The sequence below is a fragment of the Sciurus carolinensis genome, chromosome 4 (genome assembly GCF_902686445.1).
Source record: "Sciurus carolinensis chromosome 4, mSciCar1.2, whole genome shotgun sequence".
Classification (NCBI taxonomy): Eukaryota; Metazoa; Chordata; class Mammalia; order Rodentia; family Sciuridae; genus Sciurus; species Sciurus carolinensis.
This window is the reverse complement of record NC_062216.1, coordinates 69,416,359-69,434,363: the sequence shown is the minus strand read 5'-3', so window position 1 is coordinate 69,434,363 and position 18,005 is coordinate 69,416,359. Positions and strand designations below refer to the sequence as shown.

At 48.6% G+C, this 18,005-nt stretch overlaps 1 protein-coding gene across 2 annotated transcripts in view; it reads right to left on the bottom strand.

Annotated features, from left to right (window-relative positions):
• The window catches only part of Prmt8 (protein arginine methyltransferase 8), a 91,287-nt gene that overhangs the window by 29,411 nt on the left and 43,871 nt on the right, over positions 1–18,005 (bottom strand). For both annotated transcript variants that reach the window (XM_047550119.1, XM_047550118.1), the window contains 2 exons: positions 14,657–14,812; positions 11,665–11,728 (listed from right to left, as the gene is read on the bottom strand). In XM_047550119.1, the coding sequence (XP_047406075.1) occupies positions 11,665–11,728; positions 14,657–14,812 (220 nt within the window). The remainder of the gene's footprint in view (positions 1–11,664; positions 11,729–14,656; positions 14,813–18,005) is intronic.

Here is an 18,005-nt window from a genome sequence, read left to right as displayed (position 1 = left end):
GAAGCTTCTAGATGGTTCACTCTATGCCTTCTGGTGTTTAATCGGGGATCATCAGGAAGACCCTCCTCTATGAGAAGCTAGAGACTTGGTACTTCTGTGCTGGCCCTGACCACCTGCAGAGGCCCAGGCCTGTGTGACCTTTCTAGTTACTACTCATGAGTCCCTACTCCTAAAAAATAAGAGCAAGAAAAGTAAGTCCAGCCTTCTCCAAAAGGTTTGGAGAGGATGGAAGGGCTAGGTGTCAAAGGTCTGCTTCTCTGGGACTCTGAGACCCCAGGACTCAAACTAGAGCAGTGTTCAAGATACACCAAGAGAATTCACAAGGGCACTAAGTCAAGGATTTTTGAAAATGCAAATGGTGCCTAATTTATTTCTTATTCTTCTGTGCCTGACCTACCAGCTTAATTATTTGCTTGCAAAACCTTTCTAAGTTTTTTAAGGATTTTTAGAGTGTTTTAATGGATCCTTCTCCTCCTCCTCCTCCTCCTCCTCCTCCTCCTCCTCCTCCTCCTCCTCCTCCCCCATCTTTTTTCCTCTTTGCATTTCTCCTGAAGGATCTTCCCTGATGTCCACAGATGCCTGTACTGCTATGGGCCAATCCCTGCTCCTGCATTATATCATGGCCTCCCTACAACCAAGGATGTGTCTCTTCTGACCTCTGGAGTCCCATGACCTCCACCTGGGATGCTGAGTGCAAGGCTCCACCCATGATGATTCAAGGACAGGGCTCCATAAGGAGCTGAGGGAAACAAATGGACAAGCATTTACAGCCTAGTTCAGCAAAGAGGTAAGTAAGGAATATTCTTGGGTTCTCCCCTCGAGAGTGAGCAAATACTGCCCATATTCTCTGTGCTAGCCCTCTTACCCATTAGCCACTCTCTCCTAATCAGTATGGGTTATAACAGATAAGTAGATAAGATGGCAGACAGATAGAAATAGGTGATGCATACATACATATACCCATACATACAGTGGGTCACGGGAGAGGAAAATCACAGTTTCTGCTTGCAAAGAGGCAAAAGCAATCAACTAACCCTATAAAATGTTCAATAGTCTGGACTTCTGTTCACCAAACATTAACCTTCAACATCTATTCAAATGCAAACATTTCTTGGAGCAGACATGACCTTGCACTTGACTTAGTGAGTAAATAGGCTCTTTGAGAAAGGAAGAAGAAACACCTCCCTTCAGTTCAGAGGTAGACTGGAACACAGACCCTACTCATACCCTTGTCTGGGGCTTTTGTGCAGTGCCCAACCTGCACAACTTTATGCTGCCAGCTTGGAGGGGGCAACTTATGCTCTTGTTCCAACTGACAATGAACCCTGAGGAATCACCACCTCTCCTTTGGGACCTCAGTTTCATCATCAGAAAAAAGAAAAGAGGAAAAACAAAGGAAGGAAGTTGAATCAGAAATCCTTTGCAGTTCCAAAACACTATGGTCTTTCAAATGTGTACTGACTGAGCACTCACATTCTGTAAGGCCTTCCATGAGGTGTACTGGGAAGGACAGCTGACATTTGTATAAAGCACCACCTGCAATATCCAGTTTGGTTCTAATTGGCAACAATTCTTGGAGCCTGATCTTTTTTCTCAAAGACTACATAGTTTCTACAGACCCAAATACAACTGCCAAGATGAATCAGGGATATTCTTTGTGAGATCTGCAGTCATCACAGTAACCACTTAAATTCCCAAATTCAATTTCCATTCCGCAAAATGATATCTCTCGTGGTAGGACTGAAGCCAATTTGTTAGGGGCTGTTGACCAACATATGGGATCCGGCTGGCTGGAAGAACTGTGTGGGGACTCCCAGCTCCAGTTTTCCTTTCTCCATGTTGGGGTTTTCCAAGGGGGTCTAGGGTTCTGAGTAGCTGCGGCTGCAGACCCCCGTGCCCAATCTGGATCCCACATCACTCCAACTGCACCAGCCTTGAGGTCACTAACAGAGCTGTGCTCTTACTTTGTAAGGATGAGGTTTGCCCAACTAGCTGCCACAGGACCCCGACTCTAAATTTCAGAATGATTAATCATAACCAAATGCACAACAGGGAGACAAATGCAAATTCTAAATTGGGAAGTTTCCCCCTGTAGCAAATTAGACCTCCCGAAATGTTTCTTTGTTTTGTTTTCTTTTTGATTTGAGCAGATATTTCAGAAGTGTAATCATTCTGATCAAAGGTCATATGTACAGATATTAAAAAAAACAAATCAGGCCAGTACAACCTCATTTGTGCCTCCATTGCATCCATCAAAATCAGACGACCCTGTGGAGCCTGAAGGCAGTGATGTTCCCATTTTAAATTCCTCACATCTAGGAGTAAATACTGTCCCATGGAAAAGTGGACATATGGGTCGTTTGCATGAGGACAAGGACACTATGAGCCAGTGACATTGGCGATGCCACCCTACTGCAGCAGGCCCCTGACTGGCCCCTCTCCACTCCCTCAGCGCTTCACTCATCTATCTTGGGGACACCCATGCCTACTGCCATGCACCTTCTGAAGGCCTGACTCACCTCCAACCCATGAGCACCAGCTCTCAGCTGTCTGTTCTAGCTTCCTATCTCCAGGATCTAACAGAGCACTTGACTCCCCACAAGCATTCAAACCTCATTACTGCATGAATTGATGAATGAATAAGCAATTTCAGAAAAAAGAGAAAGCGCGCACGTGTGCATTGGGTTAAGAAACAAAAGATCTTGCAACTAGTCCTAATTATAATAGTAAAAAATTGCTATTATTTGAAAAGCAACTTACAGAGTAATTTCACATATATTATCTCAATCATCCTCCGAGGGACTTGCGTGCCGGTTTTACTCATTCCTTTGCCTAACAAGAGAAATGGAGTTCGGCAGAGTCAATCTGTGGGTCAAAACCCAGGCCTGCTGTGTGATCTTGTGCAAGGCACACCACCCCCTCCTTGAGGTTCCTTTCCTTCACCTGGATGGATACAATATTATCTAACCTACCTGCCACCTGGGATTATTGTGGACATCAAGCTAGGGAGGTTGAGAGAAAAAGAAATCAGAGATGGGAAAAGACTCAAAGGTCCTTCTCCTGAAAGTTGGTCATGTTGAGTGGCAGGTGGAGGAGAGAGAATCATCACCAGCAGCCAGCGTGGGGCCAGATCCATCAATCTTCCCTGGTCTCCGCCTGCTCCAGCTCCCTGCCCTTGTTTTCCACACGGCCTGGATGCATGGATAAACCTCTCTCACAAGGTCAGAACCAGCCCAAACTGGAGCCAGTGGTGACAGAAGATAAAGAATATTGGTATCTTTATTTTTCACATCTAGGAGGACTTGGCATGTATCCTGCAGCAAACAGACCCAATTACTAGAGTGGCATGGGTGAGCCTGGGGTGCTGTACACCCTCCATATAACAGGTATCACAATATGGTGCCCAAATCTGCATTCATCCAAGAGCACAGAGCTTGAGGTCCTACCTTGTCCCCAATGCCTGATCCACCTCACTTTGGGTGCTAGCCTGTTCTGGCTCCCAGGAGGGAAGCTATGTCCTAGTCGCTTTAGTCAGAGCCTTCTTCTGGCCAGAAGCCTCCCCTGACATCTCCCCTCCCCAGGCACTGGCTGTAGCAATACTCAAGAAGTCACAATCATACCAGGACTCTTCCCCACCCCAAGACATCATCTACCACTTAGCACCCCTCGCCTGAGCCAGCCTTGCTACTGCCCAACATAATGCCACAGACAGAGCAGTGTAGGCCTGGTTGGTGGGGGCAGGGAGGGGGCCTGGACAGACTGGTTGAAGTCATTTGGCATAAAAACGGCAACAAAACATCCCCCAGGGCTCAGGTACTCAGAAAGTCATTCCAGGTCTCACTCTCTGTCACTGACTGCAACGAAAGTTTACTAGGGACAGACAGAAATTGTCCCCCACCTTAGGGAATTGACACAGATGCTCTTCCACAGTTGTGGGCTCAGCATCTGTGGATTCAACCAACAAGAAATCAAAAAATATTTTTTAAAAATTGGGACTATACTGAACACAGACTTCTTTTTCTTGTCACCGTTCCCTAAGCAATAGAGTAGCACAACTATTTGCATACATTTACACTGCATGAAGAGTGGTAGGTAGGGCAGAGGGGATTTGAAGTACCCAGGAGGATGTGCCTTGGTTATGTGCTGCCGTGCCATTTTACATAAGGAGCTCGAGCATCCTCAGATGTTGGTACCAGCCGGGCACGGTGGCACATGCCTTTAATTCCAGCAGCTCAGGAAGCTGAGGCAGGAGGATCGCAAGTTCAAAGCCAGCCTCAGCAACTGAGCAAGGCCCTAAGCAACTTAGTGAGATCCTGTCTCAAAGTAAAAGATAAAAAGGGCTGGGGATGTGGCTCAGTGGTTAGGTGCCCCTGGGCCAATGTCTGGTACCAAAAAAAAAAAGAAGAAGAAAGAAAGAAAAAAAATTTGTTCTCTTCAGGACGTTCTAAAACCCATCCCCTACTGACACAAGAGATGACTATACAATTGTCCCTGTATGTGAAACACTGTTCCCCTCTCTGCTTGGCCAGCCTCCTCATTTTTTCTCGGAGAGCCATCCCGTTATTACCAATGCTGTACTGGATGTGCTATCAACCAGCTCCAGAAGGAAGAACGGGAGGGAGGAGAAAGGAAGGCAGCCGTGATTCATGGCGCTCCTTGATACCTGTGGTGCAAATACTTTAGACTAAAGACACACACAGTGTCACTCAGGCAGGGTCGAGAAGAGGGGCCTGCGCAGAACTGGCTCTTATAGAGAGCAGTCTCCTGGTTTTCTCCACCACTGCAGCACGTGTCTCACTAAGAACTTTCTCATTTTGTAATCACATGGTGATTTTACTTTCTCACTTGCCTTCACGGCTATGTTCTCTGTGAGTCTGGAAGCTTCATGACAGCAAAAATCTTACTGTCCTCATCACACTCCTTTGCGCCTGGCTCAGGGCCTGGTACACGGGACAATGATACCTAAAGGGATGAATCAGTGAAACTCGCTTCTGAGATTATTAACAGGTTGTTTCACCGCAGTTAGGAAAAGAAGTACCAAGGCCGGAAGTCACTAGTACAAGTTCATTAAAAACACTTGTGTATGATTACTCTCGTTTCTTCTTTTGACAGGGTCATTAGTCAAGTTAATAAATGAAATAATAACAGCAACAGTAGCTAGCATGTATTGGCTGCTTGCTGCTCACCAGACGCTGCTGTGGTGTGTCATAGGGTCTCAGCAACTGACTCTCCAGAGGATTAGAAGTCTGATTTGTAGAATCTTCTGATATCTTGGTAGCAAAGACTATTAGAGATATTCATATTTCCACCATGATCGATTTCATGCCCTTCAACTGACTTCATCCATTCCACAAATTTACTGAAAATTTAGCAGTCAGATGTCAGGATCCTGAATGGGGCCTGTCCCAGATGGCCACCATTTTACTGAAGCAAATATATAATCCTCACAGTGACCCTGTGGAGTATGAATCACTATTAGTCCCATTTCACAGATGAGGAAACTAAGGCAGAAAAAGAGAGTTATCTAAAGCCATAAGCTGAGTCTAGCAGAGCTGGGTATGGACCAGGAAGTCTGGTTCTAGAGCCAGCATTACAGGGCTCTAGAACCAGGTGGAGACAGGAGCAAGGACTTTGACAAGGCCTCCCCTCCACTGCATCCCACTGGAGAAGGTGGCAGATTGTCCTGGGGCTTCACAACTGGCTTCATGACTGCATTCCAAGGAGCTGGTGAAGAGCAACCTCTGAGCACTGTACCTCCAGGTTTTCTAGGCAAGCCCCTTATATATTGCTGTTGCAGTACTCTAACGTGCAGGTTGAATAGGGCTGAAATTGAAGTTGCTTTTCTGAGAAAGTTTCTCAAATGGATTTCAATGAAACTTTGCCTGTCATCTCCCTTCCTCATTCCCACGTTGCTCCGCAGATGTGGTGGTTCCACCATGCACGGTGCTTCTGTTATAACAAACTGTTTCGATTTCCATGAATTGAGCTGTCCCTATGCACGCAGCAGAACACTGAGAAGCCTACAGGAGCTCCCACGCCCGCCGCAGGGCACCAAAAAATGTGTAGATTTGAGGAGGGAGTCTTAGTTTGTAACAAGGGACCAACTCTCTCAATGTGAAGTTTAACATGAATAAGAAACACGACGCTCAGTTTGGATTCAAAACACGTGGCAACCAGATGTAGGGGGGTTGATGGAGCCCAGTAGTATGTGCACCAGCCACAGCCTGGAGCTGGTCCCCAGCTGCACCAGGGTGACACAGTGTTTTCCACACTGCCCCTGCAGTTCCCAGGCTGAACACCACCCTCGGGGGGAGGGGCGAGACACTGAAGCACACCTGGCCGGAGGAGAAAGGGCCCGACTCAAATCTCCCAAGCAAAGGGGGCAGGAGAGGGATGTGTCGACTGCGGCTGTGGGAGAAGGTGTGCTCCTCGCTCTGTGTGGCCCCACGGGAAAGAAACAGAATTCTGGGAAGGTTACCAGGAGGCAAAATCCACCTCTGTGTAAGGAAGTGCTTTCCGACTACCCCAGCTCCCCAGATGGTTGGTAGTGGGGTCTCCATCAAGAGAATCAAGAGGATCATCCCAGAATTGCACACGTGCATATCATGGAAGAAAACCGTGAGAAGACAGAATTAGGCATCATCTCTGTAAGGTTTGCAGTGCATGGCCAAGAACTACCAAGTTGAAGAACATCAAGCCTGAAATAATCTACAGCTGCTTTATTGAGTACCTATTATAGGGGAGAGCTTGTATTGAACACTTTGCCTAAATTATCTATGACTCCCAGTAACCAAGCAAGCTGTGCATTGATGTATCTCCTCTCTGGGTAGCAAACAGGCACTTTAAAGTTGAAGTTCCCCCCTACTCTGAGGCTTCAGAGCCCCTATCTCCATTGTTACTGGGTTGCATCCTACAATCTCTTCCATTCTTGATGCTTACGCTTAGAACATGCAGAAGTGGAAGAGAAAGGAAGGGTATTTTGTTTTCCTTTAGTTTTCTGAGAAACAAAGGGGTCTATTTGCATGGGAAATTATGAAAATCCTCTCAATCTGCACCACAATGTCAACTGTCACAAATGAGCCAGCATTCTCAAGCATCTGGGCAGTCCAGTGGTTTCCTTGTCACAGAGGAAATAATAGTTGTCAGATGTTCAAGTCAAAGAGGAGTCACTGATGCGTGTGCAGGTCATGCGTGTGGAGCAAGGGGCGTGAAGGCTGCGTGTCTGCTGCAGGTGGTTTCCTGTAGCATGTGTCTACATGTGAATAAATCTATCCTGAGTTGCCACCTGGGGGTGGACAGGAGGAGATGGATTGGTTCTGGGCAGCAGGTACTTTATGCCCCGTGTTGTTATTTACGTCTCCACACCCACGCTCCCGAGATCTGCACAATTGGCCATGGCAACATTTCAAAAGCATTTCCATGGAAGCATCCGGGCACTCAAGCCATCGTCTTTGAGTGCACATGCCAAGGCTGAGTGAGCTCATGCAGCCGACAGGGCCCCCGGCAGACTCGTCAGCTCCACCCACCTGCTGCAACCTCTGCGGAGGAAGAAAGAAAAGATGATTTGGTTTTATGGAGGTCCCTTTGCCTGGAGTCCCCTCCTTGGGACAGTGTGTGTGAGGAGGAGGAATGGGGAGGCATGGGGAGGCTATTCTCTTAGGGACAGTGGCTTAGCCTTTTGGGTCTTTGCCTCAGTGGCACAGTACCAAGTCTGAACCATCAAATCCAGAGCATAAACGATTCCACTCTGAGGCTGCTCAGTGGGCTGAAGGGCTGGATGTCCACGCTGCCCTGGGAAAGGTAGGGGCGTGGACACCACAGCATGGGATAGTGGAGCTTGAGTAGGGGGAGGGCGGCCCAGCCAGGCACAGCAGAGCCTAAGAGGGTTGAGAAGAAGCCCTCGGGAGGACTGTTCCGGTGCAGAAGAGTGGAGGCCAGGGTAAGGGGGCCTCTGTGCAGGAGGAGGAAAAGGGGCCCACTTGCAAAGCCTTGCACAGGAACTGGCAACAGGGGCTGGCTACAGGAGATTGGTTACGCATGGGGACACTGATTCTGTAAGTGTACATGCAAATAATGGGAGTCTGGCTTCTAATGTCAGGGAAACCTGAAAGGGAAAAAAATAGAGTAAATCCTGTGGCCTTGGGTGAGAAGTGAAGGTGTCCCAGGAGCTCATACTTGACAATATATATAGATAGATAGAAAAAATAAGCGTTGCGCCGGGCGCAGTGGTGCACGCCTGTAATCCCAGCGGCTCGGGAGCTGAGGCAGGAGAATCTCGAATTCAAAATCAGAGAGAAATGAGAGGGAGGAGGGGACAGGGGTATGAAAAATGGTGGAATGAGACAGACATCATTACTATATGATTACACAAATGGTGTGAATCTACATTGTGTACAACCATAGAAACGAAATGATGTACCCCATTTGTGTACAATGAATCAAAATGCAGTCTGTAAAAATAAAATAATAAAAAAATAAAGCCAGCCTCAGCAACAGTGAGGTGCAAAGCAACTCAGTGAGACCCTGTCTCTAAATAAAATACAAAATCGGGCTGGGGAGGTGGCTCAATGGTCAAGTGTCCCTGAGTTCAACCCCTATACAAAAAAAAGAAAGAAAAAATAAGTGTTGTATAGATCTACACACACACTCCCTAGCTCTCTGCAGCCAGACATTCTGGGAACATTTGTACCCTAAAGCCAACGAGCACACCTGGCCTCAGATCTTAGTTTCTAAACACCACTGTCCCTTCACTGGAATCAAGGGGAAATGGCTGATCTGAAAACAGAAGCAGGAGAACCTAAGATGAGCCTGGAATATCTGATCCCAGAAAGTAAGAAAGCTTGCAAAAGGGAGGGAGGCATGTGAAAAGGACAGAGGAGCCAGTTTGAAGGCTGCCCAGGGACCCAACTGGGAACAGCCTGAGTATCCAAGTAAGTAGCAATAACAAGTATGACCCATTAAATTAAAAATAGGAGTCCATGGGGAAATGAATTAATACATAATGAAAAAAGCTAGCTAGCTGGGTGGATGCATACTGCATGGTACATAACATGGATACTCAAAGAGGAACTAGTTTGGATCTGCAATGTCCCCCGAAGTCTCCTGTGCTGAAGGCTTGGCCCCCAGCTGCTGGTGCTATTGGGAGGTGGCAGAAAACATAGGAGAGGCCTCCATGGAGGAACAGGTATCCTCAGGTATCCTGAAGGGGATATCCTCTTGTGGCTCCTTCCTCTCTCTGCTTCCTGGCCCTTAGGAAGTTAGCAGCTTTGTTGCACCACCCTCCCCGCCATGATCTGCCTTACCACAGGGCTAAAAACAATGGAGCCAAGAGACCATGGGCTGAAACCTCTGAAACTATGAACCAAAATAGATCTTTCCTCCTTTTAAGTTTCTTCTGTCAGGTATTTTGTCACAGTGATGTAAAGCTGACTCACACAGAGATGTTAATATGATGTCAAAGTACCTTCTCCAGGAAATCTTACTCATCCTTCAGGGAAACAGAGCAACTCTGCCACAGAGAAGCCTGGTAGACATGGCCTTCAGCAAGGGGGTCAAAGCCAATGCTCTCAGGAACAGGAGAAGCCAAAATGGTATGTAACAAGAACACAGCATCTTGCCTGGGATGTTTCTGCCCAAGATGCATCACCTGAACCCCTTCATGAAGACATGCCAAGTTCAATCCTACCCAGAGTCCTTTGTTCTGGCTGTAACTTCTGTCCAGATTCTTTTCCTCTGAATTGGTGCTTTGGTCTGAGTGTGTCCCTGAAAAGTCCATGTGCTGGAAACTTCATTCCCCATTGTGGCAGTGTTGAGAGGTAGGGCCTCCGGGGAGGTGTTTGGGTCATGGCCCTGGAGCTCTTGGGAATGGATTCATGTTTTTCAGGGAGGGGCTAGTTAGTATGAGAGCAAGTTGTTGCATCCCTCTGCTTTCTCTGTCATTATGTGACCTTGCTTCTGTGCACACCTGCTTGCTCTTCCACTTTCCACAATGAGCTGCAGAACCAAGAAGCCCACACCAGATACAACTGCCCAGTCTTGAACTTCCTGGCCTCCAGAACTTTTTCCTTTATAAATTACCCAATATCAGGTATTGTATTGTAGCAATAGAAAACAGACTAAGGCACTTGGTCAGCCTGGTACCTTCTTGTTAGTCAAATTTGACTTTAAATGTGATCCCATCAGAAAGCATCTCACCTAAAGTAATTGCCTGGTCCCTTTCTATCCTATCACTCTACTTCAAATCACAGAGGAGCACTTATCACCCTCTGGTATTTTTGTTGCCTACTGATTTTTTAGTATCTGTAATTCCACATCCCAATGGAACACAGAATCCATGAGGTAGTTTTATACCATGCTATGGTCCTTTCAAGGAGTCTACAGCAAGTGGGTTAAACCACAGATAAGTGGTAGGGCTGAGGTCACATGGAAATAGGTCCATAACCATGCGTGGAGACAAGGGCATTCCAGAACCTGGTATCTCTGATCAGACCCATAGGGATATCTGGGCAGCGGGCACCCCACAGGGGAGCAGGAGAGTTTGGTGTACAGCAGGTAGCATGGCCTGGAGATGGGGTACCTCAGCACAGAGAGGGAAGGCAGACCTTTCAGGGAGTCAGCAGAACCTCCATGAAAGACCTGTATTCAGGACCCTCAGGAGTGACAGTGAAAATGGATTCCTTGCATCCTGCCCTGGCCTCCTATTCCAGCCTCGTCCCCCTCCCAGGCCTACCAACTGGCCTTCCACCCTCGACCTCTCTCAAGAACGTCCTTCCCTCCCAGCCCCGTCCTCTCCACCCCCGGAACTCCAGTGAGCGCTGTCTTCTGCACGTGCCCTTCCAGGTCTACTGCTTCCAGCTGATGTGGTCCCGCTGGCCTCGCCAGCCCTGCCTCCACTCCGCCTCACCCTGCCATAATGCAACTTCCAGTCCACCCACCATCCTCCTCAACCCCACACGGAGCTCCTGGCCTTGCTGCAGCCCCAGCACCCAGCATGATGTCCCCAGAGTGCTGAGTGCCCTGCCGCCCAGCATGAGCCCAGGGCCTGGAAACTGCAACTAGTCCTGCTGAGGAAGGTCATCTGACCAGGGACCTCACAGATCTAAGTGCCTTCAAGAAGGACTCCAGAGACAGGGCCGGGAACGTCAGTCTGTGACGGGGAGGGAGAGGAGGAAGGTAGGGGATGCACTTTTCTTTATAATCAGACTCCAGCTTGAGGAGGTCCCAAGAGTGGCACAGTTGCCTGGACAGTACACAGGCAATAGGGCCTTGGGCAGGGGTCTGCCAGGATGGCACGGTGCAGGTGATGGGGACAGGTGGAGCTGGGGATCGTGAAGAGAGAAAGAGGAAGAGGAATAGGTGCCATTCTGCAGAACTCGACAAGGTGCCTCCAGGGCAGCTGAGCAGAGAGCATGACCGTCAAGGATTTAGCCATGCGTGGGGCTTGCGGAGAGCAGAGATGGGACAACCCTAACCTTTGGTTGGCATGGTAAAGTGACAACTCGGGCACCCCAGGGTCACAGTCCTGTTGTCAGGACCTCGGCTAGGTCTCCACCCCCTCAGTCCCAGAGCTCCATGCTTTCCCCTCTGATGCCAATCTATGACCCCCAAACAAGCAAGCCCCTCACCCCCTCCATCCACGGGAAAACACTCGGAGGGATGCCTTACTGTTGTCCAAGTGGTTGGCCTTAATGATCTTCTCCGAGTAGTCAGAAATACTGGAGCATTCAATCTAGACAGGGCACAGAACAAAGGAGCAGTGTGTCACAAAAAAGAGTCGCAGCATGTCTGCTGTAGCTTGGATCTGGGAAGGCCCCCAAAGTCCATATGTTAAAGGTTTGTTACCAGCCTGTGGCACTGTAGGGAGGTGGTGAAGCTCTTAGGGGTGTGGACTAGTGGGAGGAAACTTGGTCATTAAGTGCATGGTCTTGAAGCGGATACTGGGACCCCAACCCTTTTTTCTCTTTCTCTCTTTGGTTCTCAGTTTCCATGGGGTGAATAGCTTTGAATTCTACCACATACTCCAACCACACTACTCTTCCTCACCACAGGCCCAAAGCAATGGAACCAGACAATCATTGGCTGAAACTATAAGCCAATAAACCTTTCCTTCTTATAAATTGTTTGTGTCAGGTATTTTGTCACAGTGACAGAAAACTGACTAATACAACAACCAACACCAACTTAATGGATGGAGAAGTTCAGGTCCAGAGAGGTACAGTGACTTGCCCACAACTGCACAATGAATTATGGCAGAATAAATTAGGGACAGAATTTGTGCCCTCTCAAGTCCAGTGTCCTTCCACTAAGTTGTACTGTCTTTACCAGGGGTTCACATTCAGCTGCAGCCCATGATAAAGGACCTGATCTTTGTTGCTAGAAACAGATGGGCATCTGCCAAGAGCTGTCCCTACCTCCTCACCTGGCCCACAGGGGCTGGCCTATGCTAAGGTCCTGGGGTTTGACTCACCTCTACAGGGGGTTCCCATCTCAGACTGCCCTGGGGCCTCAAAAAGTGACCATTCTCTTCAGAAATCATTGCAGAGGAGCACTCAGGGAGTCTCTGACAATCCAGTGTCCGCCTTTGAGGCTGGAAAGGGGACTGGCCAAGCAGGCAGTCTCTGGTCCAAGCTCAGCCCCAGCAGGCTCTGCCTTCCCCTGGGCTGCCCTACCCTTGGCCTTCAGGTCTCAGGGTCTTAAGAATCCTGCTGTCCTTCTTCTTCCCCCTTGCCATCCATCATGCCATCTCCCTGAGGTTACTGAGTCTAGCACTGAAGAACACAGGATCTTGCCCAAGGGGCTGGACTCCGCTCTGGCTCTGGCCTCTACCACCTGTTAACTGGGCCTCTCGGACCCCGAGACAAGTGGCAACCCCATCTCAGACGGTCACGTGAGGAAGAAGTGGGTCCAGGTGTGAAACGCCAGTACCAGCTGCCCACAGCCACTGTGTGCCCGTCCTGTCTGCTCTTCGCTCTCCTCTGAACACTCTCTGCTTTCCCCATTCTTCTCTCATACTTTCTACTTCATTTTCTGTTTCTCTGACTTTTCTGCGTCTCTCTCTCTCCATTTCTCTCCATGTCTCTCTTTCTTTCTGCTTCTGTCTCCACCTTCTCATGCTGACAGTGGTCTCCCCCCGCTCCACCCGGCCGTCCCTCGCCCTGGAACAGAGGAGCCTGTGAAATGAGCCATCGGGAAAGAAGCCCGGCTCCACGTGGCGGGGCTGTTCCTGAGAGCTGCTGGAGACGAGCGGGAAGCAGGCAGATTGTGCCAAGTCTCCACAGCTGGGAGCTCTTGACAGCTCCTTGGCTGGAACCCCCGATGACTCAGGAGCCAGGGACAGTGGCACTCCTTTCCCAGCTCAGTCCCGTCCCCGACCCAGGCCGGTGCTGACCAGGGGTCTGGGCGCTGGGGGGGAAAGCAGGCGGGGAGCACCACATGACCCCAAGGGCACCGCGAGGGCACGTGATCTCACTGCAGGTTGACTCTGCGCCCTGCGGGGGGCCTCTGTCCTGGAGAGAGGGGCCTAGAGAAGGAAGCCTGGCGGGAGGGGCCGCAGGAGTGATGATGATGATGATGATGGTGGCAGTGGGGACGGTGACGATGTGACTCGTGGGCATCACGTGGGCCCCTCCCCTCAGCACAGGCCGCACAGCAGTTCCTGGTCGAGGCTGCATCCGAGGTACTCAGGACAGCCCAGGTTTCCAGAAGACTCTGAGTCACTGACCCAGTGGCATAAAGGAGGAGGAGCACTGCTCCTGCTGGCGGCTTAGGGGCCACCCTCAGGCGCAAGGGTGGTCAAGGGGATTTGGAGGGCTCTGGTCCACCCAGGGGCCAGGAGCTCCTCAGGGCAGGCCACAGGGTGACCCAGCACAACTCTAAGGGAGCCCCGCCTGCTGCTCAGTGGCCCCAGGGCCTGGCCATGTGCACGCTGGAGCCTGCTGGAGTCTGCCTCTCATTTCCCGCCCTGGACACTCAGCAGCATTGCAGGCATGGGCCGCAGCTCAGAGCTCTTTCCCAGTTCTTTTCAGCTGCAGACTCTCCCACCCCTTCCCTCTCCAGGCTTGTGGGAGCCAGGGGCGGTGTCTCCAGAGCAGCACCCCCGCCTCCAGGGCTGCAGCGCCAAAGCAGAATTTAAAGGGACCAACTTGCCCTTTAAAGACACAGGAGGGAAACGGCCTGCCCTCTGCTAGGGCCCTTTCTCAACCATGGTAAGAGCGCTGAGCTCTGGCCATACGCCCGGCACCCTTCTAAGCGTTTCCATAGCCTGTGGGCGAGGTTTTGCTGATCTGCCCATTCTACAGATGGGGACACTGAGAAGCAATTGGCCAAGGTCACACATGTGTTGGGTGGAAGGGCAGAGGGTGGAACCAGAGCTCACATCTGACCAGCGAAGGGCGGAACTAAGCACTAGAATTTAAGGATGAAGCCGAAAAATCAGGACGACTTTTCGGGAATGTCACCAGGCAAGGAGTCAGGGTGGGGCCATGCCTGGTGACAGGGAGCCTGCCTGTCTCCTGAGGGCCAGGCTTGGCTTTCTCTACTCTGCCTCAAAGGTGCAACTCCAGCCAGAGAGATGGAGCAGGGCTGCACTTCCAGGAGGGGACAGGAAGGGGCCGGAGGGTTGGCTCAGTGAAGGGGTTGGGGGGCGTGGCATGCTCACCCCAAACACCTTCTTGGCCCCTGCTTTGGCAGCGAACATGGAAAGGATCCCAGTGCCACTCCCAACGTCCAGCACCACCTTGTCCTTGAACACGTGCTTGTTGTGGTACATGGAGTTCCGGTAAGTGAGCGTCCGCACCTCGTCCTTCAGCATCTCCTGTGGTGAAAGGAAAGGGAAGGCAAGGTCACCGCATTCAAGGCACAGGGGGGCCACATCAAGGTCATGCACCCTGGACATCCCAGAAATGCTTCCAGAATCTCAATATCGCTGGACATAGTCACAGAAAAGTACTGTGGGGCAGCTGGGCTGGAGTCTCCCTGCATCATTCCAAACTACCCAGAAAGATAGCTTGGAACCATCAGAAGAGAAGCTCATGTCCAAGCCTTGGAAAGCTCCATTGTACCAAAGAACCCAGGGAGCAATCCTTTCAACACAGTATGAGAGATTTAAGTTAGATCTGAAACAGAACTTTCCGCCGTGGCAAGAGAATTATTGAACAGGTTATTCAAGGAGGCTTTTAATGTGTGTGTTCTTTCATTTCATTGGGTTTTTGTTTCTGAGAATGGAAAACATGCTTCTCTCTCCAGAAGTAAGTGCTTTGTAAAAACAGGAACCCGATAACCTGTGAAAACTGTCTCTTGCCCAATGAGAACATGATTAATCTGTGTATGGTGGTAAGGCAGGGATCTCTGGACATTCAAATTATGGACAAACACGCTCAGCTAACTCATCACTAACAGTGTTGGTCTGACTTTTTCCCCACAGAAATTAACTTTATCGAAGTACAATTTGGATACAATAAAAAGCTCAGATTTTAAGAGCAGCCATCACTTAATGCCTGGGATACCGTCTGAGGATCGTCATTGCATGATTTCCTCACCGTGTGAACATCACTCAAACTTAAGACACTTGGACGTCACTGGGATCCCAATTCATGGACCGTGAGCCTCTATGCATCCTGGGCGCCTGGACCACCCTAGCGTGGCACATGACTGAAATGGCTCAGTGCAAGGATTTTGGCAAATACACATCAGCACCACTGACACATGGAAGATCCTCAATGTTTCCTTCACCCTGGAAAGTGCCTCACCTGCCCCCCCCCATACTGTTCCTTCCCTTCCCCAGCCCACAAAACCAATATTCTGATTTCCATGCCCAGAGCGTCCCCTGCCTGTTCTAGACCTTAGGACACACTGAACTGGATGGCGTGCCCCTTTTCCTTCTGGCTTCTTTTGCTCCACACCAAGCTGTGAGCTTCATCTGTGATGCTGCGCATATCCCGCTTTGTCTTTTGTCGTAGCTTTTGTTGTTGAATAGGACTCATCGCGTAAACACACCACGATTATTTTGTCTGTTCACTTGTTGGTGCGTCTATGGATTGTTTCTGGTTTTTGTTAATTATGAATAAAGCTGCTGTAGACATCCCTGTGTTAGTATCTTGGAGGATGCACATTCCTCTTTGCTTTGGGTAAATACCTAGAACTGGATTTTCTAGATCTTAAGGTGGATGCACCTTTAATTTCATAAGAAATTGCCAAATCTTTTTCCAAAAGAGTTGTGCCATCTTATGCCACCATCAGCAACATCTTGAGAGTTCACGTTGCTTCTCATCCCAGCAACTTAGCATTGTCAGTCTTTTTAATTCTAGCCATTCTAGTGACCTTGAACTGCTGTCTCACTATAGTTGCAACTGCAATTCCTCCACAATTACTGATGTGGGTCATGTGCTCATTGGCTATTTGTTTTAGTCAGTTTTTATGCTACTAAAAATGGACCCAACCAGAACAATCGTAGAGGAGGAAAAGTTTATTTAAGGGCTCACGGTTTCATAGGTCTTAGTCCATAGGAGGCTGGCTCCATTCCTCAGGCTCACGATGAGGCAGAACATTATGGCAGAAGAGTATAGTGGAGGGAAGCAGCTCACATGATGATCAGAAAGCAGAGAGAGAGACTCCACTCTCCAGATGCAAAATATATACCCCACAGCCCGGCCCCCAATCACCCACCTCCTCCCACCACACCCTACCTGCCTCCACTCAGTTAATCCCATCAGGGATTAATTCACTGATTAAGTTAAGGCTATACCCAATCATTTCTCCTCTGAACCTTCTTACATTGTGTCACACATGAGTTTTGTGGGACACCTCACATTCAAACCATAACACTATTCATCTTTATCTTTTTTTGTGACATGTCTGTTCAAGCCCTTTGACATTTTTTCCTTGTGCTGTTTGTCTTGTTTTTACTGAATTGTAGGAGTTGACATATTCTAAAAATAAGTTTTTTTAAATGTGTTCTTTTTAGCTATACATTTAGTAAAGCTATACATTTAGTATTTGACATATACATACAAGGAATATAACTTCCCATCCTTGTGGTTGTACATGATATGGAATTTCACTGGTCATGTATTCATATGAATATGAATACAGGAAAGTTATGTCCCATGCATTCTACTGTCTTTCCCATCCCCCCCTCCCACTTTCCTTAATTCCCTTTTGTCTAATCCAATGAACTTCTATTCTCTCCTCCCCATCCCTTATTGTGCGGTAGCATCCACATATCAGAGAGAACGTTTGGCCTTTGGTTTTTTGGGATTGGCTTATTTAACTTAGCATGATAGCCTCCAGTTCCATCCATTTATTGGCAAATGCCATAATTTGATTGTTCTTTATGACTGAATAATGTTCCATTGTGGAAAAATACTACATTTTGGGGCTGGGGATATAGCTCAGTTGGTAGAGTGCTTGCCTCACAAGCACAAGCCCTGGGTTCAATCCCCATCACAGAAAAGAAAAAAAAAAATTCTTTATCCATTCATCTGTTGAAGGGCACCTAGGTTGGTTCCATAGCTTAGCTATTGTGAATTGAGCAGCTATAAACATTGATGTGGCTGCATCACTGTAGCATGCTGATTTTAAGTCCTTTGGGTATAAACCAAAGAGTGGGATAGCTGGGTCAAATGGTGGGCCCATTCCAAGCTTTCTGAGAAATTTCCATACTGCTTTCCAGAGTGGTCACACCAATTTGCAGTCCCACCAGCAATGTATGAGTGGACTTTTCCCCACATCCTCACCAATATTTATTGTTATTTTTTCTTGATAATTGTTATTCTGACTGGAGATGAAATCTCAGTGTACTTTTGATTTGCATTTCTCTAATTGCTAGAGATGTTGAACGTTTTTTCATTTATTTGTAGAAAGAAGTTCTTTTGCCAGCTATATAAAGTATTTTGAATATCTTCTCCCAATCTGTGGTTGGCCTTTCTCTTCTCAACAATGTCTGTTGAGTCAGTTTTAAATGTTGATAAAAGCCCATTTGTCTGGCTTTTTTTTTTTTTTCCCTTTCT